The 20996-nt window shown below is 42.9% G+C and overlaps 1 protein-coding gene across 9 annotated transcripts in view; it reads right to left on the reverse strand.

Annotated features, from left to right (window-relative positions):
- IKZF1 (IKAROS family zinc finger 1) overlaps nt 1–20248 on the reverse strand; it is a 115285-nt gene extending 95037 nt beyond the window's left edge. For 2 of the 9 annotated variants that reach the window (XM_022593213.3, XM_022593208.3), the window contains exons 1-5: nt 20123–20247; nt 14627–14714; nt 7150–7274; nt 3546–3679; nt 789–936 (exon numbers count right to left, since the gene is read on the reverse strand). In XM_022593213.3, coding sequence (XP_022448921.1) covers nt 789–825 — 37 coding nt within the window. In that variant the 5' untranslated portion in view covers nt 826–936; nt 3546–3679; nt 7150–7274; nt 14627–14714; nt 20123–20247. Of the gene's footprint in view, nt 1–788; nt 937–3545; nt 3680–7149; nt 7275–14626; nt 14715–20122 lie in introns of all 9 variants that reach the window. The other 7 variants (XM_022593209.3, XM_022593203.3, XM_022593212.3 and 4 more) reach the window with 5 other exon arrangements.
- Nucleotides 20249–20996: the final 748 nt, after the last annotated feature.

The raw sequence follows: 20996 nt of genomic DNA on the forward strand, positions 1-20996 counted from the left end.
ATGAAACTTCTGCAACAAGGGCTCTGCTGCTCTGGTTTCTTTTTCCCAGTTTTTATGACCTCCAGCTTCTGCTTCTTCTGTTTTTGAAAACCAAAGCTTTCCAGCCTGGGGCAAGGCCTCGACCCTTTTCCTTGGGGTTCACTCCTTGGGTTTGGAAGTGAAGAACCAGGACTCAGGGGTGGGGAAGTGTCGGGGGCGGCTCATGCAGAGCCAAGACTGTCCAGCTGGCAGAGCCTGGGTGGGAAATGCCTGGGGACCCAGAAGGAGACCCCTCAGGGTGCACCACGTCCTCTCCAGAGGCTCCGTGGCTCCTGGTTTTGAAACTCAGAGAAATGCAGCAGTGCAGCTGGGTTTTGAATCAAGGACGTGATGCAGCTGACAACCAAATCCTTCCCACTTTATGATAATTCTTTCACCTTATTCCCTTTGGTATTTGTAAGAAGAATACACTTAGACTCTCAGAAACAGTGACTTTGTATCAATATCGTTTGCTTAGAAGCGACTGAAAAACAAACTGAGTCAGATATAGTGATTTGGAGGAGATAGATTCACCCAAAAGCCTTCCAGTGAAAAGGGTTAAAGATGTTTTGTGTGAGCGAAAGAAAGGCAGATACTGAAGTGATCTGACCAGATTAGGATAAAGGAACCCGAGAACTGAGCGCCACCCTCCCCACACTGACTGTATGGAGTAAGTTCGGGATTGGAACACTATTTCCGGTGGTGTCACACCTTCCGGTGGGATGCATTTATTCGTTTATGCAAAGAGCATGTATCCATTGAGCGCCTACCTTTGCGGGTGGTATCTGAGAGACAGGTAGTCCCCATGAAGCATCAGATGTGGTCTTATCCCTGAAGGGCCTCTAACTGCTAATCCAGAAAAGTGGAAACAACTGCATTTTGACGTGCAACGCGCTGTGGTAAATTCAGACACAAAGCCTGCGGACACACAGAGGGTGAAGCTGCTCAGTGGTACTCGAGCTGGTGTAGGAAGCGCTGGTCTTCTCTACCTGCGGGAGCTTTAGAAGAGTTTCCTCAAAAGAGACAATTAACCAAAGGCGAACAGTCATATTCAGGTAACAGCCCTATTGAGCCCAGCTATGTGGAAGACATTGCCAGACTATTATTGCCAGGTTATTTTCCGTCTAACAACGCAACGAGGATACTCAAGTTCAGAGAGCGTGGCTTGCCCGGGGTTGAAGGTTAAGGGCCAGACCCTGGAGCCAAACTGCGTTTGGGAGCTTGGCAAGCTCCTAGGCTTCCCCGGGCCTCAGTTTCCTCTTCCGTAAAATGGGAATATAACACCACCACCAACAGTCAGATCTTCATCAGTAACGTCCACAGTCTGAATGAGTCAATGTGCGCTAAGCAACCTTGAATGGATACTCAGCACTGAATCAGTGTTCGATACTTTTGAAGTATTCAGTTTCTGAGTGGTTGGGCTGGAATACAAATCTCGGTCACTTCTCTCAGCTATGCCCCCTGCCTATGCCCTGTTTCCCAGCAGAGAGCTGAGATCCCTCCAAGGACTCATTAAGGACATTTAAGACATCCTCCTCCCGCTGGTGAAGAGTCTTTCTTTCCAGGTCACTTTCAGTGTTTTATTTCCCCTGAGGCCAAGTTGCCAATCTTGGCAGCACCAGTCTTGGTAAAGGGATCAGATCGACACATCCAGGAAAGATGAAGGTTTGTGACTGGGCTTTCCAATCTGTAAAGTACATAGACATTGAGTCTAGCTATTTTTGTACTGTTATAGCAACTTTCTCTTTTCAGTGTTAATACATCATAAATCTTTCCTGTCCCATCTGTAGAGGAATTGGGATGGTTTTGGAGAAGGGGTTGAGCTCTGGGTCTCTATAGTGGAAACTGTCCTGAAGATATCGGTGTCTCTCCCAGCTCCAGGTAAGGCCACGGTAGGAACTTAGTTGAATTACATCACCTCTCTGAGCATCATGTTCTTATCTGTATCTACAACAGGAGAGGTCAATCCTGCTTCATGGAGTTGGCTTCAAGATTGATTGAGAGCCTGGATGTAAATTTTCAATCCTAGTGCCCGGTAATCCGTGTTAGTCCCCTCTCTTTCCTTTCCCCTGCTTAGGGAGGTCCTTGAGGATTCTTGGAAGGTGACATCCAGCAGAAAGCAGGTGAGGAAGAAGGCCAAGTGCCTGAAAGGGGTTTGCAGGCTCGCAGTTGGGACTCACCTCGACCAAGTTGCAAATTGATTGTTTCTTTATCCGAGAAGAGCTGGGAAGAATTAATTCAAAGTGGTTGGTGCAAAGCCCAGCTGGTTCCAGGAGTAGTAAGTGAGCATTGATCTAGGGCTTTAAAGTTTACCTAAAACACGCATAAACATTTCTTCTGGACCTGATGACATCAGGGAGATAGATGTTCATGAGGCCACATTTGCCAGGTTTTTCCCTCTGTCATGGGCTTCTCCATCTCCTTCCTGAAATGCTGGAGCTCTCCAGACAAGGCCCCAGACATAGTTTTCAACGTCATGTGTATCCTGACATCTGCAGTTCAGACCTCCCTCTGAAATCAGGATTCATACACTTTACCTGGGGATCTAATTGGCATCTCATATTTACCATGGCCTCAAACCAAATCCCTGATATTTCCCCTCAAACCTGCTTCATCTTATCTAATAGCAACTGGAAATGGCTGAGGCCAAAAAACCTTGAAGTCATCCAGGATGCCTCCTTCTCTTCCCATCCCATCTGCCAAGACCTCGTGCCAGCTCTTCTTCCAACAGGTATCCAGAACCCAACCTCCTCTCATCTCCATGGCAACCATATTGGTCCAAACTACTGTCGCCTTCCATCTGCAAACTGTGGGCCCTCCTAGTCACTCTCTGCTTCTGCCGTCGCCCCTCACAGCACCCAGGGAGAGCCTGAGAAAAATGAAGTCAGATTGTGTGCTTCTTTGCTGGACAGTGTGCCAGCGCTCTCTGACTAAAGCCGAAGTCCTGAGGATGTGTGATTTTTCTCTCCTTCCTCATGTCTCTCCCATGTCTCATGTCCAGCTCTTGTGCCCCTTTCTCACTTGCCTCCAGCCACTTGGCTCTGCTTTGCTACTTTTCAAGCATCTGGACCAGCTCACTGTCCTCTGGGTACCTGCCTGCCTGCCCTCCTGCTGGCTTCAAATCTTTGCTCCGATGTCATCTTGGCTCAGAGACTGTCACTTCTACCCTCTGTAAAGCACGACAACCCTCCCCCCACCCCCACCCAAGAATTTCCTGTTCTCCTTCTTTCTTTCCTTTTTTTCCCTACAGCCCTTACCATCTGTACCATGTTGTAGAGTTAACACTTATTTTGTTTACTCTCTAGGAAGATAGAATATTTTTCCTTTGTTTCCTCAGTGGCTGCAACAGTGACCAGAACAGTTAACTGTTATTTCCATTTATGGGTACTGATTTTGAAGGGTTAATCTGACTTTTCTAACTCAGGAAAAACAATTTTGTTTAAGTCAAACAACAAAGAGTTGTCATCTTTGTTTTCAAATTTGCATAGGAACTGCTTTTTCCTGGCTTTAGAGCTGGAAGGACCTACCTTCTCTTTGTTCCTCTGTCCATCTGGGGCACCAGGTTCATGCACATCGTAGGGTTTCGCCTTCACCTGTTTAGTGCTTCCTTAGCAACAACAACTTCAGCACAGCAAGTTCCACATTTCTTTCCTCCTTAGGTCTATAGAGAATATGACAATTTAGTTCATACTATCCTTATACATACATTATTCTGTTCATTTTCAAGCTATTTTTCAAAAAGGAGACAAAGAATAATTTACAAATACAACACTTCAGATTCATAATAAACTTCTCCTGTTCTGGTTGTGTGGGGTGATGATCCTTTTCATTTCTATAGGATAAGAACACAGATTATAATTTACCAAGGCCAGGACTCAGTATTTCTCTAAGTCAGTGATTTAGAAATTATTCAAAGATATAATGTACTCTGTAGCTACTCACAGCCCAATGGCTGTGTATTCTTTTAGTATTTACTCGTAATATTCTTATTACTTGCAGATATGTTTTTTCTAATGAAGAAAAAGAACTCATTTTCTATGATATGCGTTTCAGAAACTGGCAACTTTATTTCCACTTCAGAGCTCAAATACACTATTTCCTTTAGCTCAAACAGTCTTTTGCAATTAAGCTGAAGGGTTGACTTCTCATTATAATATCCCTTTATTTTCTATGATTATATCTCATAAACATTCTTTGCCAAGCAGCATTTTCCAATAGGTTATAGTAAATGACCCTGCATTTGGGGAGAAGGGATAATGTATTGATTGATAGATGATAGCAAAGGCTATTGCTAGTACTTGGTGCAAGTTGAGATGGGGGATTTGTATACGTTTGTAAGATGATTAACTGTAGTTGGGGACACATTCCACAATCACCAAAAGGTGACAAGCCAAGAAACTAACCTGAGGATACAACTGAGAGGTTTGGCTCCATTTGCTAAGTTGTAGAGTGCAGATGTGCGTTTACTGATCATTCAATCACTATGATAGATCAATAGAGCCTGCGTGTTGGTTTAATTCCTTTATTATTAGATTATTTGTGAAGCAAAAGTCAGGTCCATCTTGCGCTCACTCCTCCAGCCTGTGAACAGCCCTTTGTTCATTTCCAAGGGCAGCTTCTGGCCCTTCAGATTCCAATACCATTAAGCCCATAAGACACAGTGTTGCACCAAATGATTGATGCCCTTTGAGCTGGATGGCCTGATGGAGCAGGCTTCTCAGAGCAAGTCCAAGTTCAGTGGTCGATAACCATAAACTTAGCAGCTGCCCCTCCACTACAACAGCGTTTCAGTCATCACCACCAAAAGACACTGGACCTGGCTCTCCCAGCACATATTTCTTGTAGGTTCCTGGAGCTCTCGCAGGCTTCAGTGACAGCTCCAGGCGCCTACAGCAGCAGCAAGGCAGTGTGTGCAGTACTCAGTGATTTATATTTGCGTGGCTTTTGAGCTAGTCAGCAAAAAGCACTCATCTATCTTCTCCTCCCCAGGAAGTTGGACCACGCTATTATTCATATTTTGTCGATGAGGAAACTGAGGTGATGGACCCTCCCAAAGTGAGGAGATTGCAAAAAAAGAGACAAAGCTCTTTCTTGATCCAAAAGTAGTATTTGACATCTGATCTTCTAACAGGTGGTATTGAGCATTTTGATGACTTAGCAGAGATGGTATTTGATGGAGACATTCACACCAGTGGAAAACACTGCTGCTCCACTGTGATGATTCCTTTTAACTTTCTGAATATATTGTTTAGCTAGGGCTTGTCAAGCTGGTAGATGAAGAAAGGCCAATGGGACCTCTCTCTTGCTCTGCCTCCCCTTGATCAAGTTTAGACCGAGAAGCGCCCAAGGTCCCTGCCCATGGAGTTGCCAAGACTCAGCCCACAGCCTTGTAGTAATAACAGACAATACATTCGGAAGAGCGGGCTGCATGCCTTGCTTCTTTGCTTCCTCCAGGATAGGCTTGCACCAGAATTATTTCCTAGATGTAATAAATTTAGGAGCCTCCCACAGTGGAACTGACAGCAAAGGCAAAGACTGTCAACCCACCTCCCCCCGTGATGGAAAACTTCACAAGGTTTTCCCAGCAGTGCATTAGGGCAGCTCCGTAAGAACCCACGGTTGTGCGCGCTTTGAGACTTCACGTCTTCCATTAACCAATTCTAAGACAGAAGACCAGTGTCTTTATTTCCCATGTTGTTGAAGTACTTTACATAGGCTTTAACCCAGTTGCTAAATTGCTTGAATTTGTTAAATGTACAAAAGGGCCTCCTCCCCGTTGATGGAGTAAAAGTAGATGTTTGATTAAGTAGATAGCTAGATGTGCTTTTTTTCTCCCTATCTGGATGTGCTAAGGGGGTATGTTTGAAACTTAGCACTCAGTTCATGCCTTTCATAAGGGGAGGGAAGAGGGTATTTAACAAGGTTCATAATGACAGATAGAGGAATTGACACCACAAAAGAAAAAGAATCATTCTAGCATTTCGTGACAGTTCACAGACAGATGTCGTTGGCTAAGTGAGAATCTCGTAGACGTGGGGGTAATATACACCTTATATGCATATGGATTAGCGAAAGCAGACTGTCAAGTCGGTGAGTGTGAGATTGTCAAATATGAGACATAGCTGCAGAAAACCTGGAGAACTACTTACTATTTATTTCTTTTCTTAAAGACCCAATCCTGTTGTCTTTTCACAGACAAAAGACTGAGTACTTTAAGGACAGAGGCAGGCCAAGGGTAGGAGGGAACTGAAGCGTTGGATCGGGGCTTCCGGAGGACAGCAGGGCTAGTAGTCTATTCCCTTTGAAGTGTATTTTTCATCTTATCCTAGGCCAACCATTCTCTTTTGTTTCAGTAGACCTTACCTCACCCAACAGGCCAATATCTAGTCCCATCTTCCTGATGTCCATGATGAGGGATTCCAGAATTGCAATTGATGGGACCCCAGATAGAGCAAGTTATCTTTGAAGTCCCTTGGAATTAGTTTGACCATGGTGGTCAACCCCACTGAGGTGATTTTGGGCTCTGGACAAGAGGAGATGCTTTAGAGAAGCGTCACTGGCCTTCTGAGCTTTGGTAGAGGTTGGGTAGGTGGAGAGTGTCACCAGCCAGAGACAGTTTGGTTTGGTTGGGTAGATGGACAGTGTCCCTCGTTAGAGTCAGGTGACCTGGTTTTGGTCACGCTTCTCTCTACAGCCTTGGGCAAGTCCTTCAGGTCACCTTCCTAAGCATCAGTTCCTTTGTTCATAAGATTGGAATGGTTGACAAGATGGTCTCTGTGGTCTCCCCAGAATGACCCTCCATGACTTGATTTTGGCTTTGGCAATGTTTTTCTGTGGGCTTGCATAGACGTGAGAACAGCCTTGGCAAAAAGCTCTGCAGGCTCTTGGCCCATTATCTGTAAGTCCACCCTCCCTCTGTCCTTTAGTGCCGTGCTTCCCAGAAGTCCCCAAACACTGAGGGCTAACTCTTCCAAAAGCAGTCAGAACTTATCACACCCTGAAACATGCACCAACACAACCAGTAACTCCATCACCTACTAACCTATACTGACTAAACCTCTTTGGCCAAACCTGGATGGTTTGACTTCAGGACTGTGTGAGAAGGAGTGAAGAAGTAGACAATTCTCCTACCTGAAACATAAGTAAAACTGATACGTGCTAGAGAGAAAGATCCACGTGCCTTTGATCTGTGTAGTGCCCTCACAGAGAAGCTTGATGTTTCTTGCTTGCAGCAGGATTTTCCTGGGAAAGTCCTCCTGAGTAAAAGGAGAGAGACACCTGGTGAAGATCAGAACTCTTGGAAAAGGCTGCCCCCTGCCACAGCAAGGGGAGATTTAAGGAAGGTGAGTTAATATCAGACTAAAGTAAGTATATCGATCTGAGGGAAATTCTGAACTCTGCTGTGAGCTAGGCCGTTGGTAAGTAGGAAATGCTTTGGGGAAAACCCATGACTTCCCCAAATGCCTATGTAAATGCCTACAGCATGGAAAATGGGCAGGGAGACCCTGAGATCTCAGCAGACACTGTCACTTCAACTGGAAATGTTGAGCTGAAACTGAAGAGAGGCCGTGAAGATCAGAATTACAACAATGTGTAGGTTCAAAGGCCTGCCATCATCTTATGCTCAGAAAAGAGAGTGTGATGACAGTGCAGAGAACATCTGAGTGGAGCAAACATTCTTTGTAGGGAAAGAGAATATGATAAGAGTTATAGAAATGTGTGTAAGAAATTATGCAAAGTAGACAGATGAAATTGCCTCTGGTTAAAAAGGCAAAACAGCCCAAGCAAAATGACCTGGGGGGGTGGTAGTTTGAAATGGATATATATCATCCAAAAAAGTTTCACATGGTAGGTGAAATTTTCTTAGTATTAAAGATGGATAGGTTGTGAAAATGTCTTGTAGTTATATGTCAAAATGTCCTTATCAATTAGAGATGCCTACTGATCTATTTATGGGTAAAATGAGCTGTGCTTTAAAATACTCCAGCAAAACAACAACAACAACAAGAATTATAAATAAAAAAAGCAGCTGAGGGATGGAACCGGGTTCGTAATATCTTTCATAATTGTTGATGGAGGTGATGGCTATATGGGGATTCATTATGTGATTATCTGTTTTCGTATATATTTGAAAATTTCTGTGATAGCATTTTTTAAGAAAGAAAAAGAAGGCAAGAAGACCACTATTTAAATACAAATGATAGCTTGAGATAATATTTGCAATGCATGTGAAAGAAAGTCCATATATACATATATTTGCTCATATACAAAGAGCTCTTACAAATTAATAAAAAAAAGAAAAAGAAGTAACTCAATAAGCAATGGGCAAATCACTTCATTATACAACTTACAAAAGAAAACAAAGGCCACTGAATACAAGAAAAAGATTCAGCTTTAGTAGCAGTTAAAAAATGAAAATTAAAATATATTGCAACATATGACTTTTTATTTATCACACCTCAAAGATTGCTGTTAAGGGAGTGGAGAAAGTGGGGCTCCTTGGTGGCATTCATAGGGTGGATCAGTGCACCACTGAGCATTGCATGTCAATATGAATCAAAACGTAAAATGTATAAGTGTACTTTGTAACTTCAAGGAATGCATGCTCAAGAGCTAGGTGTGTGTGTGTGTGTGTGTGTGTGTGTGTGTGTGTGTGTGTATGATTTGTTGGTTCTTTTTCTCTTCTTTCCATTGTACTCTGAGTCTTCTTTTTTTTAAATTAATTTTTATTGGAGTATAGTTGCTTTACAAAGTTGTATTAGTTTCTGCTGTACAGCAAAGTGAATCAGCTATACGTATACATATATCTGCTCTTTTTTGGATTTCCTTCCCATTTAGGTCACCACAGAGCATTGAGGAGAGTTCCCTGTGCTATACAGTGGGTTCTCATTAGTTATCTATTTTATACGTAGTAGTTGGTTCTTTAGAATGAGGTTTTTAGAGACAGAAATTGAAAACAAACTGAATGTTCATCACAAGATAAGATAAAATTTGATATGTTCCTATAAATATATGTTCCTATAAATGAGTAGTTTTTATAGTAGTTCCTGTAAAAGTAGATGATGTAGATGATTTTTTGAGATGAAAAGATACCCACTATGAGTAGTTGAGTGAAAATTCAAATTGCAAAATGATTTTAAGCATTTCACAGGTTTTTCATATATATATGTACAAAGCTCTCACTAAAATGTTAACATTACCTGTGGGTGAGAGGTTCTTGAGTGACTCATACTTTCTTCTTAATAATTTTCTATATTCTTTGACTGTATTACAGTATTATTAGTAATATCTAATATTATCGATAAAGCTATGTAATATAAAAAATTGTAGTTGAGATACCTCATTTGATTTGCTTCATAGAATTAAAAAAGTGTTAACAAGAAACTAAGTTGGGTCAAAATCATGTTGGAAACCATCATGATAACTGATTAATTCATAAGGAAAAAGAAAAATATATAATAAGCAAAGACTGTTTTGAAAATTAATTTAATTCTAAGATATCCATGAGTCCAAGAGTGTTAGATGCAAATATTTTGATAGCTTAATTATCAACTTTATTGGAAAAGTGAAAGACAGTTTATTGCACACTGGTAAATAAAACCCAGGTATACAAAATTTAGAAAGACCCATAAATATGTCTCCAACAGCATTTATTTATTTTTTCTTTTCTTTTTTAAAAAATTGAAGTATAGTTGATTTACAATGTTGTGTTAATTTCTGCTGTACAGCAAAGTGATTCAGTTATTCATATATATATTTTTAAATATTATTTTCCATTATGGTTTACCATAGGATATGAATATAGTTCCCTGTGCTATATAGGAGGACATTGTTGTTTATCCATCCTATATATAATGGCTCACGTCTGCTAACCCCAACCTCCCATTCCATCCTCCCCCAACTCCCTCCCCCATTGGCAACCACAAAGCTGTTCTCTAAGTCTGTGGGTCTGTTTCTGTTTCATTGATAAGTCCATTCGTGCCATATTTTAGATTCCACATATAAGTGATATCATATGATATTTGTCTTTATCTTTCTGACTTACTTCACTTAGTATGACAATCTCTAGATCCATCCATGTTGCTGCAAATGGCATTATTTCATTCTTTTTTATGGCTGGGTAATATTCCATTGTCTATATGTACCACCTCTTCTTCATCCATTCAGCTGTCAATGGACATTTAGGCTGCTTCCATGTCTTGGCTGTTGTGAATAGTGCTGCTATGAACAGAGGGGTGCATGTATCTTTTTGAATTATAGTCTTGTCTGGATATACGCCCAGGAGTGGGATTGCAGGATCATATGGTAGTTCTATTTTTAGTTTTTTAAAGACCCTCCATATTGTTTTCCATAGTGGCTGCACCAACTTACATTCCCACCAACAGTGTAGGAGGGTTCCCTTTACTCCACACACTCTCTAGCATTTATTGTTTGTATCGAACAGCATTTATGATGAATCTATCACACATCTTGAACCCCAAGATTTAATACACACCTGTGGAAGCCATATTAACTAAAAAGAGTAGACACACTTTTCAAACCAGTATAACAAACAAAATGCTCTTTTAGAACATGAGATGAAGGTGGGAAACGTTACAACTGTCCCATAGAAAATAAGCCTTAAACACAGAGAATTTCTATTTTTACATAGTGGAAGCACTAGTTTCTGAAATAAAATTGGCTAATGAAACAAATTTAGATGATGCTTTTGAAGCATTTGACTGTTTTTACTGTGGTAAAATACACATCAAATAACATTTACATCATAACCTATTTGTACAGTTCAGGGGTGTTAAGTACATCCACAGTGTTGTAAACCATCACCACAATCATCTCTAGAACTTTCTCATCACCCCAAGGAAACCCCATACCCATTAAACAGTTGCTCTCATTCTCTCATTAAACAGTTGCTCTCATTCACCCCTCCCCAGCCCCTGGCAACTATGAATCTGCTTTTATCCCCATTAATTTGTCTATTATGGATATTTTCTATAAATGGAATCATACAACATGTGGCCTTTTGTGTCTGGTTTCTTTCACTTAGAAAGTTGTTGAGAATAATGTTCATCCATGTTGTAGCATGTATTTGTTTTTCACTCCTTTTTATGGCTGAACAACATCCCACTGTGTGATATTTTGTTTATCCATTCATCTGTTGATGAACATTTGGGTTGTTTGTATCTTTTGGTTAATGTGAACAGAGCTGCTATGAACATTTGTGTACAAGATTTTGTTTGAAAACTGTACCTGTTTTGAATTCTTTTGGGTATAGACTTAGGAGTGGAATTGCTGGGTTATGTGGTAGTTCTATGTGTAACTTATTGAGGAATTACTAATTTTTTTTCCACAGCAGCTGCACCATTTTAACTTCCTACCAGCAATGTATAAGTGTTCCAGTATCTCCACATACTCATTGATGCCCATGAATTTCCAGTTTTTTGGATTATATCTATTTTAATGGTTGTGAAGTGGTATCTCATTGTGGTTTTAATTTGCATTGACCTGATGACTAGTGACATTGAGCACCTTTTCATATATTTGGTGGCCATTTGTATATCTTCTTTGGGGGAAGGCCTATCCAAGTCCTTTACTCATTTTTTAATTGGCTTGTGTGTGTTTTTGTTGTTGAATTGTAAGTGTTCTTTATATATTATGAACACTTTAGATATTCTGGCTGTATACTAGAGTTGATATATTCTAGTATCTAGAGTCATGTTGGATGCATGATTTGCAAATATTTTGGTCCATTCTATGGGCTGTCTTTTCACTCTCTGGGTAGTGTTCTTGAGTTACTGATGCACAAAATTTTGTTGAAGTCCAACTTATCTGTTTTTTCTTTCGTTGACTGCATTAATGTCTATCTTAATGTCAATTTTCATTGCATTTTGGGATATTCAAATTTATCTGTAAGAGGAACTCTGGTGTGTTTTTATCACCCATGATTATTTACTTAAATGTATTTTCTTTCCCTGAAATAATTTTGTATTAAAATGTCTGTTTCCTCTGTTGTTGTTGTTGTTCTTCAAAAAGTGCATGGTCTTCATCTAGTTGGTGAAAATAAAACTTTAGTGTAAAATTAAGAAGTTGGAAGCTTTTCATGGGTTTTACCTGTTGTCGTAAAAAAACACCGTGACCTTGGGCTTCGCTGGTGGCGCAGTGGTTGAGAGTACGCCTGCCGATACAGGGGACACGGATTCGTGCCCCGGTCCGGGAAGATCCCACATGCCACGGAGCAGCTGGGCCCGTGAGCCGTGGCTGCTGAGCCTGCGTGTCCAGAGCCTGTGCTCCACAGCGGGAGAGGCCACAACAGTGAGAGGCATGCGTACCGCAAAAAAAACAAAAACAAAAAACAAAAAAACCCAAAAAAACTGTGACCTAAAAGCTAAAGCTTTCTATGTTAGAGAGATGAGATGTATGCTATAATTGGAAAGAAAGCAACTAAATAGTACTTTTGAAAGTAAAAAGTGATTTCATTCAGTACAATTGGATCCAATGGTTTGTATTTTCTGATACTTAAGAAATTACAAATCATTATGTACTGAACCATTACTTATTCATTGAGAAAAAAATGTAGTCGCCAACTTTAAAAAAGGATTCAGGTGCTTCCCCGGGCTTCCCTGGTGGCACAGTGGTTGAGAGTCCGCCTGCCGATGCAGGGGACACGGGTTCGTGCCCCGGCCCAGGAAGATCCCGCATACCGCGGAGCAGCTGGGCCCGTGAGCCATGGCCGCTGAGCCTGCGCGTCCGGAGCCTTTGCTCCGCAATGGGAGAGGCCACAACAGTGAGAGGCCCCCGTACCACACACACACACACAAAAAAAGGATTCAGGATGATTGTAAAAATGATAATGTGGTTAACAATATCAATTCATGGGCTATAAGAGTAGTGACCAGCTATATTACTAGTGACAAATCAAATACTTGAGCTCATTTTGTTGTTAGTTTTATAAAATGGGGATGCAACTTTAGTTTTGGAGAAAATTGATCCAAAATAAAAAGTTGCAAGGCAGCATTACAATAATTCCATGCAGAAACATCCCTATAGAGTTTGCTGTCAGAAATCTCATTAGAATAAAAAGCATGGAAGTACAGACATGTCACCAAAAAAAGAGATACAGATGGCAAATAAACATATGAAAAGATACCCAACATTTTGTCATTAGGGATTTGCAAATTAAAGCAACAATAAGATATACCTACACACCTATTTAAATGACCAAAATCTCTAGCACTGATAACACCTAGTGCTGACGGGAATGTGGAGCAACAGGAACTCTCATCCATTGATGGTGGGAATGCAAAATGGTGCAGCCACTTTGTAGAACAGTTTGGAAGTTTCTTACAAAGCTAAACATTCTCTTACCATATGATCCAGCAGTGTGTTCCTTGGTATTTACCCAAGTGAGTTGAAGACTTAGGTCCACACAAAAACCTGTATGTGGGTATGTATAGCAGTTCTATTCATATTTGGCAAAACTTGTAAGTAACCAAAATGTCCTTCAAAAAGTGAGTGTTTAGAAAAGTGTGGCCCATCCAGACATGGATGTTACTCAGCACTAGAAATAAACAAGTTATCAAGCCATATAAAGACACTGAGGAATCTTAAGTATATGTTAGAAAGTAAAAGAAGCCAATCTGAAAAGGTTACATACTGTATGCTTCCAACTATATGACATTCTGGAAAAGGCAAAAATATGGAGAGAGTAAAAAAAAACAGTGGTTACCAAGGGTTAGGGGACAGGGAGAGATGAATAGACAGAGTACAGAGGATTTTAGGGCAGTGAAACTACCCTGACACTATAATAGTGGATACATGTCATAATACATTTGTCAAAATCCATAGAATATACAACACCGAGTGAACCCTAATATAACTATGGACTTTGGGTGATATTTATGTGTCAGTGTAGATTCATGGATTATAAAAAATGTACCATCTGTTGGGGGTGTTGATCGCGGGAAGGGTATGAGTATGTGGAGACAGGAGGTATAAAGGGCATCTCTGTACTTTCTGCTCAATTTTTCTTTAAAAAATAAGGTCCAGGCTGGGGTGGGGAGAGGGATAAATTAGCAGTTTGGGACTAACAGATACACACCTCTATATATAAAGTAGATAAGCAACAAGGACCTACTGTATAGCACAGGAACTATATTCAACATCCTGTAATAACCTATAATGGAAAAGAATCTGAGAAAGAATATATATATATAACTGAATCATTTTTCTGTACACCTGAAACTAACAAAACATTGTAAATCAACTATGCTTCAATAAAAAAATAAGGGCTATTTAAAAGAAGGCTGTAAGTGATTCGTCTATTTAGAATGCCACGGGTAGATTGCTCTAGAAAATTAGGTCTCAAGACTTATAGTGTTAGAATTCTCAGGGTAGGTGACAAAATGGTGTATCAACAGTTTTGGCTCAGGAACAACAGGAATTAAGGGGGAATTAACAAAAAGATTTTAAAAGTAAGCATGAGAATCCCTTCAGGAACTGAGGGCCATCCCAGACTTGTGTGGAAGTGGGAGATGGTGGTTGGGGAAGAGGAGGGTCAGAAGTTGCACAGAGATGACAGATTGGCAGAAAGATTTTTGGCTTCTCCACTTGCCTTTTGCTCACAAGTCTTGGGACACGTTCTGCTTCTTTTCTTGACTTCATAACTCTTCAACAAGGGTCCAGACCACTGATGCCAGCACCTGTTGGGTGATATCAGGGTTGAGGAAAACCTGCCTGGTGTGAGATGTTGAAAAAAAAATACTGGTGGTAGGTGTTCAACTCCCCACAACCCCCAAAGCTAGAAAATTATACCTACAAGGACAGCCCTTCTAGGACTGCCACACCCCTCGGGGAGTGACTCTCCAGTTTGAACCTGTGTCCTCACCCTGAGAGCTTGTTGGAATAGATTGCTGGTGCCCACTCAGAATCATGCTGCAGTGGGTCTAGGGTGAAGCCCTTCATTTGCATGTCTCACAAGTTCCCAGGTAATACTGATGCTGATGGTTTTTGAGAGCCACTCCCTAAGGGCTTAAAGGTGGCATCCTGACTGGAAGAGTCTCCTAGGGTGTCTGCAAAGAGGCATTTGGTGGTGTTGTTCTGGGCTCCCTCCCTCCCCTTAAATTCCTGGGCTCCTGCAGTCTAGGACCCACCTCCCCTAAATACACATGGCTAGAGTGGCCGCTGCCCCCTGGAAAATGAGCTCCACATATCAGACATATGATGATGCAGTACAGCTACTTCAAACAACAGCAACAAACTGGGTAGCAAATGCCATCTGAGAAACATGGTTAAGTGCTAACTGAAACAATGTATAGTTTTCAACTAAAACAGTTATACACTTTGACATGGACTGAATATCCATATCCTCCACAAATCCCTTTGTTGAAGCCCTAACTTCCCACTGTGATGGTATTTAGTGGTGGAGCCTTTGGGAAGTAGTAAGGTTTAAAGGAGGTCACACGGGTGGGACCCTCAGGGTGAGATTAGTGCCCTTAGGAGAAAAAGAGGAGTGACCCCCTGTCTATTTCCCCTCTGTGTGAGCACACAGTGAGGAGGGCTATCGACAAGCCAGGAAGAGGGTTCTCACCAAGGACAGAATCTATGAGCACCTTGATCTCGGATGTTCAGCCTGCAGAACTGTGAGAAGTAGGGTCTGCTGTGTAAGCACCCCACCCTGGGGTATTCCGTCAGGGTGGCTTGAGTGACAGACCCACCTCGTTTCCTGTCAGGGCCACACCCTCAGGTGCCTGGAGGTGAGCTCTTCACACCCTCTGTTCCTCTACTTCCCAGGTACAGCCACACCCTCACCTGCTTCCTGCTCCTCTCTTCCAGGAGGCCAGATACTGAACCTGATGGTGAAATCTATTGACCACCTTATAAAGCCCTCTCAGAATCGTATCTGATTGTTCAAACTTCTGGCCACCACCTGTGTCAGGTTGTGTTCATTCAGACTCTGAAACAAGGGTTGACGTGCAGGTAGTTTCTCAGGAGATGATCCCAGGAGGCCCTGGTGGCGGAGCTGGAAGGTGAGTTGGGGAGGGAAGGAGGCCAACACGGGTGCATGAGTGCACAGGTGACACTGTGAGCAGCTGCACCTGCACCCAATGGGGCCTCTGGGAGACAAGGGAGCATGCCTAGGTGTTCCACCTGAAGGAAGCTGAGCAGCTGATCCATTGACTCATATCAGTCGTCCATGGGGGCTGCTCCCCAGAGGTGATAGTCTTCTGGCACTTTTGTCCAATGACCAGTGTTTGTGTGTGTGTGTGTGTGTGTGTGTGTGTGTGTGTGTGTGTTTGCATGTGTGTGCAGGACAGGTGGGAGCCGAGGGGTTGGGAGAAGGGCATTTCCATCCTTGGTACCTTATCTTCTCCCAATTACCAGGAAGATCAACAAGGCTTTCCTTCCTGCACCTTGAGGTCTGATTCAGATCAGCGAAGCATCTTTCTCCCCATCTGGTTATTGGTGCCTGACAGTCCTCTAAGTTGGGTACTTTACCAATGAGAGAGCAGAAGTTTAACATTAAAAAATATCCTGAGCCAAATAACACAGAGTCCAGTAGCCCTGGACCACAGATCTCAAGGCTGTGAGCCCCAGAAGCTTCCTGGAATGGTGTCGGAGTTTGTGCATTTGAGGGGCAGTAGGGGTACGTTTTCCTAGAAAGGGAGTGGTAGCTTTTATTGGGATGTTGATAGGCCTGTGATGCACCCACCCAGGAAGGTTAAGTACCACTGGACTAAAACTGCTGGAGCACGTTTACACAGAAACGTAGTCCCTCACAAAAGCGAATGCCCATAGCAGTGTCCTCCCTGTCTGATGTGAGGAAGACACTGTTGGAGTAGAGGAAATGGGTAGAGGAGAGAGGTACACAGGAGTGGAAGAGAAACCCCCAAAGCAACGTGACACTTGGAACTTTTAGCCTGGGGCTCAAGCTTGTTAGCTTCTTGGGTGAAGCCAAGTAGCAGCACTGTGTTGATGTTTTGTTTGGTCCAGGAGGCTGCTCACACCTGCTTGCCAAGCTGAACCACAGGATAGATGACACCAAGGCTTACTCTGATGTCATGTTTGCTATGGAACTCCCTCCCTCCTTCCTTCTCTCCTTCCTTCCTTCCTTTCCTTTCAGTCCATTCCTTCCTTTCTTTCAGCCTTCAACTCTTAAATCTTTTCCTCCATACATCATTTATCCAACCATCTACTGTCAACTATCTATTGCTACATACCAGGTCTTGGACCAGGCTCTAAGCCTATGACATGGTAAGTTATGGTGCCTTCACTCAACAGCCCCAGTGTTTAGTGAGGAAGGCGAACATGAAATCTAATGCCGTTCTGGATGATCAATGCTATGAAGAGGAGATAAATAGACTGAAAGCCCCAAGGACACCAGGGGCTTCTTTATAAGTGTTTGTGTCCCCCCAAAATTCATATGTGAATTCCTAATGCCCAATGTGATAGTATTAGGAGGCGGGGCTTTTGGGAGGTGCTTAAGCCATGAGGGTGGATCCCACACATATGGGATTAGTGCCCTCATAAAAGAAGCTCCAGAGAGATCCTCAGCCCCTTTCACCACGTGAGGACACAGCGAGAAGCCTGCAACCAGGAGGAAAGCCCTTACCTAACCGTGCTGGCACCCTGATCTCAAACTTCCAGCCCCCAGAACCGTGAGAAGTAAATTTCTATTGTTTATTAGCTACCCGGTCACTGGCATTTTGTTGTAGCAGTTCCAAAAGACTGAGACAATGCACTGGGTGATTTAAGATGTTATTGAAACTTGGACATAATTACGGTTTGATATTCTCTTGGTCATCCACCTTCTAAGTCTCAAAGCACGTTTTAATTTCACCTTTACAAACAAAGATGATCCAGAGTACTGGGGCTTTGTGATTTTCTTCCAAGCAATGGGGGTGGGTTGTCCTACTGTCCTGCATACACATTTTTGGGGTCAGCAGCACATGCTGGGTATGGGCTTGATATTGGGACTAAACCTGCACCCAGGGACTGTGCGACTAATAACTGATCCGTCGGTGACCTAACCCATGGTATGTTACCACTGCATCTGCCCAGCTGATGGATGTGGTCTCCCGTTGGTCATACCCAGAGAGGGCTCAGGCCCACTCAATATTTTCTCTCCCTTGAGGTGTAGTCCTAACAAAGTAAAGAATATATGGGAAGAATGCAAGTGCATCTCTCCTCCAAGGTTCCAGAGCGGCCATTTTCTTAGACACAGTGGCCTGGATAAAGCTTATTAATTACTTTAAGCCTATGAAAGTCATTTGCTAGTCTCATAGCAGATGGGTAGTGGGAGCCCACATGGGTCTCACCCATACAAGGTGGGAATATGTCTTTATTTCAACCATAAGTCCCTCCTCTTTCTGGGCACAATTTATTGGACTAGGGTTTGTCTCCTAACCTAAGACGGGCCAGTTAGATTTTCTTCCCCAGGAACTTGGAATTGTTACTTGACATGCTGATTGATATCCAAGGAAGGTCATGAGCCTGAGGTTGAGGTAGTTCTATTCAGTTGTTGATGTAGATGCCTCAACAAGGAAATGCATTTTGCAGACTCATAGGAATAAGAGGCACTCAGGGAGGAAGAGGGAAGACACGGCGAGACCTGCTGCTGAGGAAGGAACAGTTGAGGTTCCTGGCTGTGCTCAGTTGGGACTTCCCTGCTCCTGGTTCTAACTTCTGATAAGCCCCGGGGGACCTCTCTGACTTTGGGTATCACAGACACCCCTTATTCCTTATGAGGAAAGAAACAAAGAAAGAAAAGAACATGAGAACACACTTTTTACTTAAGGCAGGTTGAGTGGGTCTCTGTTACTTGCAACCTACGGAACTTGACTTCTTGTCCTAAAAGAGAATCTCAGAGTGTGGGTTATTCTCATGCTTGCTGACCTTGGGCAGTTGAATTTCTTGAGATAGTCCTTTAAAAGCAGATTATTATGACCAGAATGACAGGTACATGGAATCTTTAAGTCATGACCCTAGAATATAACAAGAGCATCAGGAGAGAAGGAGGAGCTGGGTGAGAACAGGCTGGATCGCCCTGAGGGAAATGAACGTAAGTGTCAGACAGAGAGGAGGTAGCCATCGAGGAGAGCAGGGATGTCTCCATCCTGAAGGTTTCCAGAAATAAGAGAGCAGTTGCTCATCGGGGACAGCTGGGAGTGTCTGGTGATGAAGTGACCCTCGGTTTTTCCTTCTCTTTGGCCTCTTGAGTCTCCCTCAGGGCTTGTTTGTGGCCATATTTTGTGCTGAGGGGTGAGGTCCTGCATCATAGGAATTGGTCTGGCCGGCTCTGTGGCACAGGGTCCACATCCAGGATCCATCTTTGCCACAGATTTTATGAGCAGACCTGTGAAAATTCCCCACTCTGCAATCCCCTGGATTCTGGTATCCTAGTTGGCTCATCAGAAATACCATGAAGGCGGTGGGAGAAATGACCGATCCAGAGAAAAACAGTGAAACCAAACAGGAAGTTGGAAAAAAGTGAAATTTTACTATGCACTTTCTTGCCCTTCACTTGTCTCTATTTTTCTGGCCAGGATTCATCCTGAGAGACTATTTTTACTCTGTTCCTGATCCAGCGAAACCTCGAGGTTCTGCAAATCTTACCAGATTTAGATTCCATTTGTGTTTTCTCTGTAACCTCTTATTTCTGGGAAAGGGAGAAAATCTGAAGGCACAGCTTCATTTTGCTGTGTGGCCTTGGTCTCTTTTAGGAGGAGGGCGTGTAGGGCCTCAAGCTGCCCCATGGGGAGGAAACCAAGTGAAGACTAATCTCTTCTCCAGAGTTTCTCTGCTCTTTGAAGCCCTGCCTTTGGGATTTCAGAGCTGGGTGAGAGGCAAGTCAGAAGTGTGCCTTCTCCCTGTGCTTTCCTAAAGTTGTCTTGACGCCGTTTCAGAGCCGTCCCTCATGCCAGTGTACTCAGGAGTGAAAGGCCGGCGGTGGCACACACCCCAAGGGTTCAAGACAAAGTCTCCCACACAGAATTTTCTCACACTCAGCATGCAGGGCAAGGAGAAACCAAGAGGCACAGGCTGAGCACTGCGGAAATCACAAGACGAAGACGTGGTCGCAGCTGTGGGGGACGGCAGCTGCCGTGCTTACCATTCAGGACTTCTTGTAGCTGGAATATTCCTAATAGTGACACCAGTCAGCAGAGGAGTTTCAGATGGGCTTGAGTAGAAGGGGAGAAGAAAGAACTGTTCTTAAGTGGATAATTCTCTTGTATCGACTTCACAAATATGGTGTCTGTTGGCCTTTCTCTCTCTCTCTCTGGTAGCATCAAAGCGAACATTCTGTCTTGTCTGAACTGAGTGAGACCTGAAGTCTATTTCTGGCCCTACCAACTGACTCCTGGGTGACCTCAGTCACTTCCTCTAAGAGCCTCAGAGTTCCCCTCTCTTCAAAGGACTTTAGAATATTCTTACAACTACATAGAGCCCCCAAACCTAGAAGATGCTAACAGACACAGCCTTTGACTGCTGCACTCTGAGCCCAGGTGGATTGGATTTAGCCAGGGGCAGGTAAGGTATGAGGAGAATATTCCCTGGTCATTTTCATCCTGGTAAAGATGCATCCAAGTGCAGTGTGTTCCTCCTGTCACTTTCTCTGGTTTCACAAAAGCCTGTGGATGAGCTCTCTGATTCCATCCAAAGCTGGTGATGGAAGATCCTGGGAGAACAGAAAATCTTGGAAATGAACTTCAGCTTCAGGAAAAAATCGCCCAGACAAACTCTAAGGCATTGGCCCCAGGCTCTGTTGGGCTCCAGCTACAACAATAGCGTGTAAACCAGAAGGAAGAGGACTGGAGTTGAGGAGCCTCAGGTCCTAACATTTTCTGAATCGAGGTAAAAATATTTATTAACTTTATGTGTTAAGTGTTCATATTAAAACTTCTATGGTGACCACTAAAAACAAAAAAACAGGAATAAAGTATGTAACTGTCAAACTATTAGTAAAGAAAAAACACAATTCAAAA

The sequence above is a fragment of the Delphinapterus leucas genome, chromosome 9 (assembly GCF_059928025.1).
Source record: "Delphinapterus leucas isolate spDelLeu-1000000601 "Yukka" chromosome 9, BTC_Dleu_Yukka2, whole genome shotgun sequence".
NCBI classification, from domain to species: Eukaryota; Metazoa; Chordata; class Mammalia; order Artiodactyla; family Monodontidae; genus Delphinapterus; species Delphinapterus leucas.